Here is a 16,379-nt window from a genome sequence, read left to right on the forward strand (position 1 = left end):
CTGATGATCCAGCCTTAGTATAGAATATAAACTTAAATTAATTTTGGTTACATTGCTCTGTATTTTAGGGAGATACAGTGGGGGTTTTGCATTCTAGTCAGTCAGCCAGTCAGTGTGAGGTTATTGTTTTCTCTCTCTTAACCTTAACCCACTATTCGGAATTCTTACCCTTCTTAAACTCTGGTATCTTGTAGTTTATTACTTTACAATAATTGCATATACTTTCTGTGCCTCAGTCTGTCACTGATTCCAAGTCAGTATTAAAATAGAGAAGTTTTTTTAATCTCTTCACCTCAACAAGTCCCTCTTGACTACCTGTATTTGTTGTTACCCTTCTGCAACTTTGCACACTTTGCCTATTTTGCACTAACGTGGATTTATTCCTATCTTGAAGCTGTGGTTCTGCATATAAAGAAAAAAGTCTGCTTTTTAAAAATTTTGGTGGCTGTGTACGGTAGATTTAGACATGGTTTGCTGCTTACTGTTTCTTCTGGTGTTCCTGCTTCTGGGAGTTCTCCTCAGTGAAGCTGTGTTGGATTATTTTCTCTTTCCACTGAGCATAATTTGTCAAGACTCAATCCCTGTTATAATTTTATGTTGACATTTTTAATAATACCCGTTGTCTTCACCATTTTACATTTAATTAATAAGAGTGGCATAATTCTCTCCATCACATGCTGTGCCATTCTCTTACTCTTGTGATTGTTTAAAGGATGGGATTAATTACAGCTTCCTCTAGATTCATCTACAGGAAGGCTTTAAACAAGACCTTTTCTATTACTGGCTCTTTGGTCTCAATTTGACAAAATTCTCATCTTCCCCTGTGGTCTGGGTTTGGACTATCCAAGTCAGCTTTCTGTTTGAGTTAATACTTTGAGATCAACTGAGATTATTTATTTAACAACAGTTCCTTGTGTTGTCAACCCTATGTATTAAAATGTCAAATCATACCAAAAGGATCGTAAAACTGGCTCTAAGGGTGATCTCCAGCCTGTGTGCTTTTTAATGAAGCACAGAACAGAAGGCACATAAGCTAATTGTCCAAGTGTTAATTTCTGTTCCTGCAGGAATCAACCCTGAATCTTTTTTTTAGGATACCTGAGGTTCCTGCATAGTTAGCTATCTTTGGACACCGTTGCTATAAGGAAAATAGAATATTGTCTCGAACGGAGGGAAAAAATAGACGTTTCTCATAGGTAGCAATATGCATGCTAGGCAAAGGACTAGTGAATGTTTCCTTTTCGAAGGGAGTTTGGCAAATGGGGACGGGACGGGAAGAAGGGCTCTGCGACTTGTCCTGGGTACAGCCTAGCTGGCACAAGTCGGGAAGCGGTGGCAACGCGCTGGGACAGGAGGATATCGGGCAGCCCTGCGGCGCTCCGCCGAGAGCCCGGAGCAAAGTTTCTTGGCGATGCTGCTGGAGCTGGGACAGGGAGAGCCGACATTGACGGCCCCGAGCACCGGAGCTGCTTTAGGAAGGGCTTCTCCGCCAGCGGTGAGGGAGCCGTACCCAGGGCAAATCCAGGAGCTCTGGGCGAGCCTAGAGGTCTCTCTAGTGACGGCCCCACGAGGTGGGGAAGGGAGGCGCGTGTCCCGCGCGGAGCCTCGGCCGCGGGACCGCCTCTGCCTCGCCGAAAGTTTGCGAAGTGCCTCGGCGCTGGGGGGAGCGGGGCGGGGGCTGCCCCGGCGGGGCTCCTCCTTCGGGGCCGGGCCTGGGCGGGCGGAGCGGAGAGGGAGCCCCCGGCCCCGGAGTTGCCGCGGCTGCGGACGGAGCGAGGGGCGGTCGTGCCGGGGCGCTCCGCGCAGGAGGAGCCCGCGACGTCGCTGCGGGCGGCCCGGGCGCGGGGCCGGGGCGCTGCCACCATGAGGCGGCGCGGCGGGGGTTGTCTCCTGCCCGCGCCTCCGCAGCTCCTGCTGGTGCTGCTGGGAGCGCTGCTCCGCTCCAGAGGTAAGCGGCTGCCGCGGCACGCTCTGCCCCGCGGCAGCGCGGGGGGCCCAGCTGCCGTCCCGGGCTCGGCGGCGGCGATCCGTGCCCGGGCGGGGGGCCCTGCCCGGCCGCGCCGCTCACCTGCCCGCGCCCGCCGGGCGGGGAGCCCTGCCCTGCGCCGCCGCGCTTTGTCCGCGCCCCGTCCCGCGCCCAGACGCGGGGCTCTCGCCTTCGCCGTGTCCCGGGAAGAGTGACCCGGCAGGCCGGAGCGCGGGTCGCGGAGAGGCGCTGCCCTGGCCAGCGGGCTCTCCCCAGCGGAGAGCCCGCAGCGCCCACGCGGCCGCTGCTCCCCGCGGAAGTTTGGCGGCGGCGGGCGCGGGCTTTGTTCCCGCGGTGCGAGCGGCGGGCCGGGCCGGGGCGGGCGCGCAGGTTGCCTCGCAGGCTGCCGTGCCCGGCGTGTCGGGACAGCCGCCGCTCCGGAGGAGGAATGCAGCCGCGCACCCGCCGCGACGGGCCCCTTAAAGGTACAGCCCGGCTCCGCGGTGGCGCCCCGGGCTACCTGCCTCGCCTCGGCGGGGACTGGGAATCCTCCCGCAGCGCCCTGGCACAGCGGGGCCAGAGCAGGAGTACCAAAAATAGTGACGAGGGGAGGGTTTCGCTGCGCTCTTGGCTAGCCGGGAGATAGTCCCATGAAGTCTCGCCACGAAAACTTCAGCTTTGTGGTTGCTCTGTCAACTGGCATATGCTTTTCTTCGTTTTGTGCGGTGGTTCTTGATTTTACAAGTGCGCCCGGTGGAGAAGAAAGCATCTAAATGGTTCGGGAGATTGTTTATAAAGAATTAGAAGGCTTTTGGGGGAGGGGTGTGGAGAGGAGATATGTACCTCATTTCTTTCCCTTCATTGCTTTGGCAGCTGCTGTAAAATTTCACCCATCCGTTTTCTGATGTGCTACTCTGAAATTACAGGAAGCATTTGCAGTAGTGCTGCTGACCTCCATCATTCTACATGTATTGCCCCTGGGGCAGAATCATAGGGAGTTTGGGTTTCAAGTAATACTGTTTTTTTTCTAACAAAAAACCTAAATGCAGGCAGCTTTGAAGAATGTGCTAAGGCAGCTTGGATAGACTGACTTGAGAGTGCTGTATTTCCGTGTATCAGAAATCCTACTTTTTAGGAGCCAGAAGTACTCTTGAGTTCCCAAATGCCACACAGATACTTAGCTGCTCTCTAGGAGTGAGAAGGATCTAAAAGATACATCTTAGTGTAGGTACAGATCTGGATGTGTTTTATTTTGGCTGTTACCCAGGTGCTCCTAGTTAATGTGTCTGGGCTGTTAACAGCCATGTGGGGGATGTCTGATTGTAAAATGCAAGTTTGCTAGTAGGTGGTTGTTCCTTGATGTCTCTAGGATGCTTTTTTTATGGCAGCTTGTTTCTCTTTCAAGTAGTTTTCCCATCAGTGCACTTTTGTGTATCCTCTTGTCAGATGACTGTAAGTTTATGATTGGATGTACAGCTGCTTCCAGAAGTGAATATCTTCTTTCCTTCATCAAAATAAAAGGAAATAAGGACACAATTTGAAATAAGGACACAATCCCTGAGCAATCTTTTTCCTATTTGAAGCAAGGAAAACCAGGAGGAGATATCAGGACAGAGGTGGCAGAGAAAATACCAAAATTTGTGATGAGTCAGTGTTCCTCCACTTAGCTAGAAAATTTTCAAAGGTGTCCCTTAGAAGTACCTGCCAGGGATGGTGTGCTGTCATAAAGCATCCACAGAAGTTGTGATGCCAAGCAGGTAAGTTGTTAGAAACACTTGGTCATTTACTGCTCTGCCGCAGTACAGGAGAGCGTAAAGCAAACAAGTCTACAAGACTGACCTTTGACTCTTGTAGTTGGATAGTGGCAGATCAAACTGGAGAAGGAAGTGCCAAAAAAACCACAAACCAACAAAAGAGGTATGTAAGTACCTTGAGCCCTTAGAAAAGTGCATTGCAGGTAAAAACAGGTATAGAGAGGGAAATTAATGCTAATGTCATGCACTGCTAGTGTCTGGATTGAAGAAGGACCTGGTGTTAAGATGGTCTGTGTTAGTATAAATACAGAATGTCACAGAACCTGTCTGGCTGATGTGTTTACTGTCCTGCCTCCTGGAGGGCTGCCAGAAAAATATATTGCTAATATCAGAGCTTCATTTCTGAAACAACTTAACTACATTTTATAGTTGGAAACATGAATGTGTTACTTCTGTGGAAGTATATTTTGCAGTGGGACTCAAAATTTCCATTACCTGTGCTTGGCATTGCTGTTGGTTCTACAGCTATTAGCCAAGTGCAAAGTATCCCTTTTCTTATTGTCAGCATGGAGGTGATAACGTTCTACTTCCTGGGTATGTTGATAATGCCAGGGTTGCTGATCATCAGTCTGGATGATACTCACAGATCTCTTGATCACCATGAATTACCTTTACTTTCTTTTTTCCAAAGTGGTGATGGCACTGAGTAACATTCCCTATATTTCTAAAATGAAGAGCAATGTGCTGCAGGCGGTGACAAGTGGTGGTTTTTTTTATTTTGCTTTTGACAATTCTGCCTAAAACATAATGGAAAAGCATATAGCATAAATCTTCCAGTATGAAGTTAGCCTTATCGTTTTATTTAGTGTATATAAGCAATTTTCTTTTCTATTCTCTTTCTAGAAGCTTTCAGTTGTGTGCTATAGCACTGTTTGCTTCAATAGAGAAACTCTTCTTATATCTTGTGAGTGTGGGTGTATGCAGCAAGAAAATTAATAGGTGCATAGTTATATAAAGTGCTTGCATTTCCAGAGTATCTTGTGAACATTGAAGAGGGACATTCTCTTCCTGTGGGCCATAAAATGTGATTTCAGAAGACTTGTAGCTGTTTTTCTACATTATATTCCTTGAATTTACAGAAGGAAACGTGGTTAGATAGAAACATTATCCAGTTGTAGTTCAAACCAGAAAGCAGTACTTGCTGAGAAAAAGAAATCAAAGTAATTTGTATTTTGTTTTTACTTGTAAATGCTCTCCAGCCTAGTGAAATTAACATTAAAAAATAGTTAAAACATTAATTCTATGGGAATGATCTGTAGTCTGATAGTGCTCTTGAATCTTCATGCGCTCTTGTGAAATAGGCAAATATTATCCTTGTTTTGTAAATGTGGGAAGTGAAGTAGAAATTGTCTTGCCCAAGGCCAACTCCATTTGCCCTAGAATGCAACTTACTGTTGAACACAATAGAATGCATGCTTCATAACAGTTATAAAAGCTGATAAAGAGATATTATCTTAAAAACCAGTCAAGGTTTTAAAATTAGGTTTATATAGTAAGTGCATATTCTGCACCTTCATTGGATTCCTTTCTGCTTGTGACTATTTCTCTTTTTAACAGTACTTATGTTTCTCTTGCTGATAGTCAAAAGATCGTAAAACCACAGAAATTTTACTGACTGTCTGTTGGAAAGGGTGAATTGGTAAATAAAGTGTTATTAAAATAGATGTAAAAGAAATTTGGATACTTAATTTCTCTAGTCCTCCATTATTTCTAGTTTAGCTCTGGCATACAACAACCCCACTCCCTTGAATGGCATACGGTATTTAGCATCTGTCTGTTTCACACAAATCATGTCAGAAAACACTAAATGTAATTGTCATCCACAAATCTTGATGGTTAGGCTCTTACTTTTGTGCCTGTTGTGTCAATGGTTCTTTGCCATTGCTGTTAGATTAGATATTTTATGGGATTTTGTTGCTCTACTGAGTGAAAACAGGGCACTGTAATGCTCCTTGAATCTCTTCTTTCTTCTGTCTGTAGATTTCCATTTCCCTGTACTAAAGATAGTAAGTATGGATCCAGGGGCATGTTATTCTGTAGACTTGTAGTTTATTCATGCTGTATATCTGGTTGCTCTGGGACTGTTACCTGGGAGCATTTGACTGCCCTCCTGTTGTGAGTGAATTTATGTTCAGGTTTTTCAGCTTTCCAGGCATGTTTTTTTCCTTCTCTTATGCAGAACTGTCTGTTAGATGCTGAAGCGTTCCAGCCTGTGCATTTGGGCTTGAGCTGCAGTCAGTCTTTCTGTGAGCAGCAGATCTCCTCAGCTGTTGTGAGCCTAGATGAAAGGAGACTCACTGTGAAAGGGCAGGAAAATAAGTTTTCATAAAGACTTTATTAACATCAAATGGAGCTAATGTTTGTTGATTTTTGTAGCACTGAATTGTGAATGACTGAAATTCCTCATATCAGGGAATTACATAATTTAATATAGAAGACAAAGGAAAAAAGGGAATTGAAGTGTCATGAGCCCCATTCTGATGGTATGAGATATATTAAGCATTCTGGTATAAGCGTGTTACCACACCTGTGGGTTGAAAAGTAGTAACAGAAGCTTTGTCTGTCATGAGGTTCTTAGGTGATTAGGTTCTTCTGGTATTAGCCACCAGTCAGGAAGTCACAAACCATTAAGATTAACAGACAGTAATGTAGATGCATATTCAATGTTTGTACTGCCGGTTGCAGTTTTGTCAAAAAGTGCATGACCAAAGACAGCACAGATCTTGTTTCTCAAGCTGTTTGTTGTATGTTGACAGCAACTTTCTGGTGTTGCAATACTCAGTAGTAAAAAGCACCAGATTTTTCCCCTGAATGGGTTAGAGTTAGAATGGAATTCACCTTCCTGTACTATAGTGATGAGGTTGTGTAAAGGACTGTTGTCCAGCAAAGCTTCCAGTAGATAACATGTGCCTGAAAACAGACCCCATGTTCTGTAGTGTCAAAGTGGAATTTTACTCTTGGAGTTAAATCTACCAACAGTGAGACGTTATCATGACTCCATGCAAGGGAGACCCCTCTCCTGGCTTCCAGCATGGTGACTTCCTCCATACGCCCTAGCAGGGCATAGTCTTCTGTGTCTCTTTGTTAGTGCCTGACAGCCCCTCCCGGCTGCTGGAGCTTTCTGTTTCTATTGCATAGCAGCAGTTCTTTAATCAGAAATCTTGTTAGTATTCAAGGATAATTGATCCGACTCTCTGGTAGGGGGTGGGGACCCAGCCTTGCATCCTTCTCCTTCTTGCCACCCCCAGTTTGACCCCTGTTGTCTCTTTGTTTTCTCCTGTTAAGTTTGTGCCAGTGATATGTGTGTGTGCTGTTTTTCCAAGCAGCCTGAAGTTGGCTGTAACCAAGAGCAGCAGTTAAATAGAGCCCGATTTCCCCGCTTCCTGGCGTTCAGTTGTTCGGCTCCATTTTCTGGTCTTCTGTGTTTTTGATTTGCAGAGAAGGAACTTACTTGGTGCCCCCGGGCATCTCTTAAACCCATTAGAACAAACTCCATTATTTCACTGTACTTAGAAATCCTCCTCCTTTAGTCCCAGCATCCATCAAAATAATGTATCCTCTGTAAGGCCCTCTGGAAAATGTTTAATAGGATCTTTTCAAACTCAAGGAGAGTTCCAGTTGGAAAGGGGGAGGGGAGAAGGCTAATGGAAGATCTGACTGTGACTTGCAGTAAGCCTGAACTTGGCCTGTGTCAGCTCTCCCTTCACCTCCATGCTGAGGGAAAGCTGAACAGAGCGGATCCAACACTGGGATCAAAGCTGGAAACAAAAGGCTTTGGGAGAAAAATTTCCCGTCTGGCCAAGAGGCAGCCACACAAAAGTGGTGCATAATTTATCACTCGAGGTTTATTTCTGCTGTGCTCCTTCTGGAGAGAGGAGGAAAAAAGAAGTGACTCTCCTGCTGTTTCGAAGTGGATAAGTGATGGCTTTGGAGATTTGAGACAGGAAGGAGCTAGAGATACCATGGAAAAACCTTTTCAGTGCATTCTGTACCCAGCTCCTCTCTTCTCAGACATGGTCAGACATTATTTCTGTTGAGGGGAACCCTATTCTTGCATTTGGAAGTTTCAAAGTGTGAGGACTTTTAACTTCTCTGGTAATTTCCAAATCACAGTGGTGTTGCCCTCAGCAAAATCAAGTTCTTTGACTTTCTGAGGTGTGTTACTCAAGGATTGGTTTAGGTGCTGTGGCTCTGTGTAACATGAAGGAAGAGGCTACGTTTGCCCCAAAGGCTTTATAGTCTTAATTGGACATCTGACATCTGATAAGGATCAGGGGTATGATAATTCTACTGGGATAGATAAGGTCAATATTAAAATGGTATCGCTTTCTAATTAAATTTCCTTTAACTTTGTTTTAATGGGAAAAGCTTCCAAAGTTTTTCATTCCAATCACTTCTTAGAACGAGGATAGAGAGAGGTTTTGGGTAGGAGCTTGGCATCAAAGACTACTGAAAGTTGGTAACTGTAAATGAAGCAGATGCAAGAGTAGTGTAAACCATGAGAAGAAGGTAAAGGAATATAGGAGTATAGATATTAACAGAAGCAAAGATAGGCATTTTGGAAATGAGAGCCAAGGACTTGAGCTGGCAAAGGAACAGAAGAGTCGTGTATGGAAATCCAAGTGGAGTAATTATGTGGGATCTGATGGCAGAAAGAGTTGTTAATTAGGTAGGATAAAAGATGGAAATTTTGAAAGTGAAGATGAGCGTTGAGCATAGTTTAACTGCTGAGACAGGATTAAAGCATTTTACGAATGCTTTAAAGGAGGATGTGACAAATTGTTAGGAATCTGTGACAGTAAAGTCCATGACCTAGTGGAGTGATTTTATGAAGTATTAGGAGCCTAGCAATGGGGTCAGAGGTGGAAAGGAAGACTATTAGCAGAACAGTGAGATGGTGAGCCCATAAGATAGTTCCATCACCACCTCTATCTGCAGTAGAACGCAGGAATGCAGGTAGACCTGCAGGTAGAATGTGGAATCTGTCAGCCTTGGGAACACAAAGCCAGAAGGATTTTTGAGTGGGATGTTCAGGAAGATATTCTGGAGGACAGTATTGTCTGGAAAAGTGTATAAAATGGGAGGGCAGAACTGAATTGAGAAGCTAGAATTTTGTACGTAATTGCTTGGAGAAAAGCATAAAGTGAGAATAGGTGATTACTATGGGTTTGGTAAGAAGTCTGGATATAGAAACAAGTGTAAGTCTGGTGACAGAAAATTGCTCCTTTTCCTGGAAAAGCAGCCTACTTCTCTTCCCCTTCCCCATTAAGAATTGCTGTGTGAAAGAGTGAGTCACTATTTTGAGCAGTTAAAACACAGACACCTGATGTTCTCAGCCTTCTTCTCTGAAAGGCTTGTAAGAAGCATTCTGAGACTATGTAAGGTTAGAGGGAAATACACACTCTGCTCCTTTAGCCTGAATCTCCAGCTCTGTCAGTTCATTTGACTTGGTGACAGCTGGTAGTGCTGGGAGAGGTTCTTGCTTAAGGTGCAGCCATTCAGTGTATCAGAACTGTGTCGTGGGATCTAGGATTAGAATAAAATAAAGACACACCTTCTTTCTTTTTTTTTTTTTTTTCCCTTTGTGCTCCCACCCAATTTTAGTTTAGAATTTCCATAACTGCTGAATAGTCAAATCCGTTCTTTGCAACTCTGAGGGCAGGAAAAACAAAAAAAGGAAAGAAGTCTTGGGGTTGTAATTTCCTCCTTCTGTTCCAAGCTTCTGAGGATGAACCAGGAGGTGGGATGATTCTCTGAATTAAACTGTGTTTTTTAAGAGGAAGCCAGCTTTACTGCTGTCTTTTCTTTGTTATTCAGACTTTACCATTTCTTCAGGCTTGACAAATTTATGAAATTAGGTTTTTGAGGCCTCAGAGACTGCATTCTCTTCACTGTGATTTTTGAAGCTTGCTACTCCTGAAAAGCCTGAGTTGAGTTTCTTGTGGCTGGAGGACATGCCACTAATTTGTGCTGCCTTTATAAAAGGGCCTTGATCAGCATAGTACCTATTAGCATGAGGAAAAACATAATGAGTCTGTCTGTGAGAGAAAACTAGAGCTTGTGGTATGGGAAAGGGGAGATTGCCATTCTGGAGGCTTTAATAGCCAAGAAACGAGAGAATAGTCATTGGTAAGTAGGAATGCTGGAGGACTACCTGCATTTTTGTCATGGATCTCAAATAGAGCTATTCAGTGTCTAAATCTTAGAAAGCATGATGCAAAAGTAAGTGAGAGACTGGGTCAGGAATCCTTCAAAAGCAATAGTCATTGCCCTGCAAACAGACCAAAGTTAAATACAAGGAAAGAGCAGGTTGAGCTCAGAGCTGTATGAATGCAGAGACGAAGTGATGATGGGAATTTTCTTGGGCATTGTCTTGGAAACAGGGAAGGACTGATTTGTCTGGTTGGTGTGGTTATGGCCCTTTGCTATCTTAGGCAAGGCTGTCTCTGCATCTGACTTCTTCCCTGATCCAGTGAACAGCAGCTGCAAGAGGGTGTTGACTCATGAAGAGCTGATTGCTGAGCAGTTGTCTCCACCACAAGGGTGGTAACCTCATGTGTTCCAGTTTGAACTGTCACCACTCATGAATCAATACTGTTTGGTAGGCCTTTGTTCACTGCATTTTTGAGTGTATGGAAGAATTCAGACCTGCAGTCAGCATTACCTTAAACCACAAAAGACCTTTAGGCCTTTTGGGTGTGAATTGTTGGTTTTAGGGGGTTTGTTTTTGTTTGTTTGTTCCATTATTTGTTTTCTTTTTTTTTCTCCAGGCACAAGGTTCTTTTATCTGGGAAGCAGGTGGATCCCCTGCCTGTGCCTCAACTCCTCTGCTAGAAGGGCAGATTTGTCATCTTTGCATCTTTGACAGTTATGCTGAGTAGTTTTTATGCTACCAGTACTCAAGCAAGAACAACCTTGGTGTTCTCTGACTTCTGCAACCTTCGAATACAATCTTTGGTTTGAAGCAGCTTGCTCACTAACAGGAGAAGCCTGTTATTTCTCTGAGGTTTTTCTTGTTTGTGACCTGCCTTCTGTGAACTGGAAAATGAGGAGCTTTAATCTTCTGTTGCTCTTAGTGCAAATACCAGATTAGAACAAAATAAACAAATTGCATACGTTTAAGTTTTCCAGTCAATTGTCCCTAGAAAATGTTGGGCATTTTTTGGTGCTTCTTTTCTTGCCTTGTTACGGTTAGTTCTTCACCCATAAGTCTTTAGAAGTCTGGGAGCAAACTTTTAAGCTTGAAAGGAATGTCTAAAACAAAGGACAATTCCTGTGATACTATGTAGTAACCTTTTCTTAGTTGGTTGTGCTGGAAAAGCAAACTTGATGATGGTAATATATATGCTGGAAGAACAAGAGAAACTCAGATGATTATTTTTTGAGAAAGGACCCGTGAGCAATTTTTGTGATAAGATGATTTAGAACAGACTGGCAAGAAAGAGGGGGTGGCAGACACTTGCCTCCTTTAAATGTTTGGCAAAACCCCACTTGGCTTAATTGGGTATGCAAGGTGAAACCTAACACAGTTGCAATATAGAAATAATGGGAGATAGAGGGAAAATTAGACCTATGTACAGTTCATCAATTGTAGGATAAAAATAAACAGTACTCAGACAGAAGCCTTTGAGCAAGGAAGGGAGTGAGGCAGAGATGACATCTTCGGTATGTACATCTTGACTTACCCGCTCAGGCGAAACAGCCTCTGAGCTCAGGCTTCGATTAAGTGACTGGGACAGCTGCCAAAACACCTACGTTTGCGGGCTAATAAACTGCGGTGCATTGGTCCTGCAGGTTTATCTGGGAATGACATGGAGTGTTATCTGGGTTTGTCTTGAGTTTTTTCTTGAACATCATAACAACATGCTTTGCCTCCCATGTCAAGGTCTTAAATTAAATATGGTGGCAATGCTACAACTGCTTCTTGAGGTGTTGTGAGGACAGGGGGCCATTTGAGTTATACCCCAGAAGTCCAGGTAGCCTAAGGAGCCAGCTTTTCTGACTGTGCAGGCTGCATACCAAAGGCTCTAAGGTATGTACTTTATGGCTCCATGCCCTTTAGAGACAAGTAGAGGGGGAGTGGCTCACAGGAGCAAAATGACAGTAACTCCATAAGGAGAGTATTATCGGTTGTGGGATGGGACTGAGCTAAGGTGGGTAGACAGCACAGACCCTTTATAGCCCCACAGTAATGAGCCTCAGGAACTCTTGCATGCCTAAGGCTCTGCGTGGCTGTGCTGGCTGTGTAAGTGGCCCAAGCAAGTAGGATATGTTTGAACTGTTCAAGCCGTTAGAACTGAATACAATGCTGAGATTTTTCTCCTATACTAATCAAGAGTAAATTAAATATTTGGCTCCCACAAGAACAAACTCCAGAGCTCTACATTCTTTCGTTGTAAGCAAAGGGAAGTCAACTTCTTTATTTTCAGATGTGCAAAGTTATGAAATTACTAGATCTATGAGATTTGTGTAATGATTGCTACAGAGTAGGACTCTAGGGGAGAATTTCCATTGCTGATCCTAGCAGCACCAAAACCAATTTTTTTTATGCAATCTCATCCAAAGCAGGAAAAATTGTCTCCGTCTAAAAGCACAAGGGAACCATAGACTGAAAGAAACCAAGTGAAAATGCTATCTATCCATGTCTGTGAAAACATTGTTTCTGGGGTTTGATACTCCTTTTGAGGCTTGGGAAGCAAATAATTTAATCCAAAATTCTCAGGAGAAACTAGTAAGAGTCTAAACCAGAACACAAGTTTCTATAGCAGAATAAAAAAGTCCAAACCTGCTAGCCAACTAGACTGCCACAAGATATTGTACAAAGTTATTCTGCTGGCACCTAGTGCCAAGTGAAATGTGCAAAATCAAGTCAGACTTTTACGAAATACTGAGCTGGCAATTTGGATTGCAAGTTGGATACATGGAGAATACTATAAACAATAAATGTCAGAATGAAAAGTAAAAGGAGAGATTGAGAAGAAAATTTTATAATCTTATGAGGAAAAGAACATATATTAGAGCAAGAAATACTTAACTTACTAGAAATAAAATGTTATTCTTTGGAACATTTTCATTTCTATCTTTGGACTCCATGCCATGTATCCTTTTCTCTCAAAACCTCTGTGGAGACAAGCCCTTCATATGTTGAATCTACTAGAGGAAGAAACTCGAGCATCCTGCTTTTTACATGTGGGTAACACTTGCAGAGCTCGTTTTGCCAATAAAAGTGTCTTTGAATTGATTGTGGTGGGATGTGGTGTGAGTTCTGATGTAACATGAGGCTCTTTGCAAGTGCAGATTTTTGTAAGAACTCATCTCTAAAATCTCTAGTAATTTTGTTTTCTTGCTGTTGGGAATTGGCTCCTTTCTTTCTGTGGTCCATTGTTGTATGGGTGATGTTTAGAAATGAAATGACTTCCATCTGGTTAAGAAATCTGATTTATCACTGGCGGCCTGAATTGCTGTCTTAGCTAGCAGGAAATAAACAATGTTCCAACTGTCCCAAATTATCACCCACTTGCCTTTCTGTAGATCCATGTCTTTTGCAAGGATCCTAGAAGAGATGACTTAGGGATCGTGAATTGCATTTTGCCAGTCTCTGTTCCTTCATATCTATCAATTTAGTCCTCTTCTCCTGTTTAAATTTGGTAAATTAAACACACTGCGAAAAACAATTAAACAGTGGGCTGGACTATGGAGGTCTGGTTTGCCTGGACACAGTAGGTAGCTTGTTTCAGGTGGCACTAGGAATGCAGCTCCAAGTAACTTACAAGGGCATGTTACTGATTCAGAATAAGGTTTAGTATAAACTTGCTTTATGGAAAATATTGTCATCAAAATACAGTTATATGGTAATATAAAGCCCATGTTTTGGAATAGCAGAATTGGAGTTTTTGCTCCTGCAGCCTTTTCTTTGAGTAAACTTGATGTCTTTCTGAGAGAAATTTTTTTGTGGGGATGCTAGGATGTTGTCACTGCTGAGGATTGTTCTTCTCTGCCCGCAGTGTATGTGGCTTGGCCTCCAGCTGCTGGGCTTCCTTGGCCCAGGGGTGTGGTTTTTTGTTGTGCCTAGTCTGGTGCAACTGTGGGTTGCCCCAGAGAGCAGTCTCACTCCTTTGTCCCTTTGATAGGTCTGTGTGGATGTCTGCTGGATGAATCAGTCTTGAATCAGCTTGTTGGTCTGTCACAGAACTGGCCTGCAGAATGGTGAAACCACAGATTGTGTGGTATTGGCAAACTGAAGTGAATTGCTCTTCAGTGAGCTTATCAGTATACTCCTGATGGAAGGACAGAGGGAGACAAGACCAACCATTTTTTTGGCACTGACTTGCTGATTCCTCGCTTTGCTTTGATAGTAATTTGGAAAGGCTTTCCCTAGAAACAAGGAAAGGTGAGAATTTAAGCCCAAGACCTAATATCTGTGGCTCATGTAAACATAAGCCTCTTTATTGTATCGTTACTTGTATGACAGTCTTAGTGCTGTATTAGCATCCAAGTGTAGTGAAAGATCAACCTATAGATGTTGCAACTGGTGCAGTACATTAATTGATGATGCCCTTTGTGGTGGAAACTTCTGTTCATCAGGGTTGGAAGAAAAGACCTACTATCTTAGTTGGGCTACCATGTTGTAAAGTTGTGAGTTGTTGCCAGAGAAATGGTCAATCTGAATGTGAAAAGCTTTATTGCCTTGCTAGTGCCTTGATTTTTCTTCCTTAATCTTGCCGTTTAAATGACTAATGTCTAGCAGAGAATTGGTTTTTGACCCTCATTCACAGACTCTGGGTCAGAGTTCTGCTTTCTCTCCCCACCAGTCCATGCTGATGTAGAATGATGTTGTGGTTTGACAAGCCCGGCCTGGGCATGCACACAAAAGAAGGCACAACCCACTCTCCTTCCAAGCTGGTGTGGAAATGGCAGTGCTGATGTGAAGTGTCTGGTTAGTCACAGGAGGACAGAGCTAGCTGTGGGAAAGCATAAGCTGTCTGAATGGCCATTCCTGTTCTCCCTGAATGAATATGTGGCAGGCTGAAGGGGAAGATGTACATAGGATGAATCTTACACATGAATTGTCAATTGGATCACATAAAGATTCACTCTAATGGAAATCAGAGCTTGACAGTGTTACATGCAGCATGTGCATACAATAAGGGCAATCCTCACCCTGAAGAATTAATAATTTCTACGTGTAGTAAATTGACAGATATATGAAATAATGATGAAAAATCTCCCACAATGAACTACTGATTAATGTAGTAAATAGAGGCTCCACTTAAGCTTTGCCTTTTAGTCTGTACAGTGATGCTTCTTCCTGCCTTTCTGCTGAACCTGCCTTTCTCTAATTGTTCTGGATCCCCCTCTGATACACTGCATGCAAGATTATCACAATTAGACACATTTGTTGTGTCTGAGGTCTGATACTGGGAGAGTGAAAATTATTCTCAGATGTAATGTCCTTCTGAGAGGATTTAGTTGCTCTTTTTGCCCTGGATAGTCTGTGTTCCTGCTATCTGCCAGCATATTCAATAAACAGTTGGCACTAGTCTATTGAGGAGCTTCATATCTAAACCCAGCTCGCAAAGATCTGTTTTGTGTCCCTGACTCTTCCACCCTTTCCCCTATCCTGACTGTAGCATCTCTTAGGATGGTTCACAAAATGGTATTTAACCATGTAATCACAAAGGTCAAGAAATTTGAGAACAGAAGCTCAGCTTGGACTTGGTTAGAAATCCAAGTTTTAACCCTAGATTCCTGACTTGGGATAGTTTAGCTGTGGCCAACTTTACCTAATAATTATTAAATGCTGCTTTTTGCTGCTTTGTAGCAGCAACCTAGATTGCTGAGTAGAATTCTGTAAATATGTAATTGGCTCCAGTGGCTGTATTTACCCAATAGCTCAAGTGGTTTTCTCTGCACCCCCTGGAGATCAGCTGTACTGAACTTGGGTTGGGAGTGCCATCTTTGCAAGCTATTACCTGAGGATTCCCTATTGTTGTTGGGCCAGCTGTGCTAATGGCTAGGTGTGTGATTTTTTTACTTTTCAGGACAGTTGACAACTTTATTTTGTAGTCTACAGATGTTTTTCTTTTGAGGGTAGAGAAGTTAACAATGGTGACTGCTTAATGGCTGCGTTTTTTTCTGCATGCTAAAGTCAGTGTTTTTTTCCCAGATTAGAATGTTACATTTTTAAACATTTACTTACTCAAGTGTAGAATGATCTAATTCACTGTGTTTATTCCTTTTCATAAGAATTTTCAGCACAGTAGCATGCCTATCCTACTTCCAAATGTACAAACACTTGGTAAGCAGACTGTAAGAAGAAAATCACTCATGACCCAGTGTAGTAAATACATTTGTAAAGCCTTAAACAGGAAATGACCCCAACTATTTCTGTTGGTTTGCCTCTGAGGCCATGGTTCTGCAAGGAGTGAAGCAACAGAAGGAATCAAACTAGGCTGGGTGAGGAGCGGTTGGAAGATCCTTCAAGTTTGCATCTTTTCGAAGCTCGTTGCTCACTGTGCCACTTTTGCTCATCCTTTTTTTTTTTTAATCAGGCCGCACAAAGCTACACCAGTTTATGGGGGTTTAGGACTGGCAGCAAG

At 43.3% G+C, this 16,379-nt stretch overlaps 1 protein-coding gene across 1 annotated transcript in view; it reads left to right on the forward strand.

Annotated features, from left to right (window-relative positions):
* Positions 1-1,230: 1,230 nt before the first annotated feature.
* Positions 1,231-16,379, forward strand: part of LRP4 (LDL receptor related protein 4) — an 84,640-nt gene continuing 69,491 nt past the window's right edge. The window contains exon 1 of the mRNA XM_014251869.2: positions 1,231-1,948. Coding sequence (XP_014107344.2) covers positions 1,231-1,948 — 718 coding nt within the window. The remainder of the gene's footprint in view (positions 1,949-16,379) is intronic.

Source organism: Pseudopodoces humilis, chromosome 7, assembly GCF_049639895.1.
Source record: "Pseudopodoces humilis isolate 2021_Gansu_Grassland_sample_001 chromosome 7, ASM4963989v1, whole genome shotgun sequence".
Classification (NCBI taxonomy): domain Eukaryota; kingdom Metazoa; phylum Chordata; class Aves; order Passeriformes; family Paridae; genus Pseudopodoces; species Pseudopodoces humilis.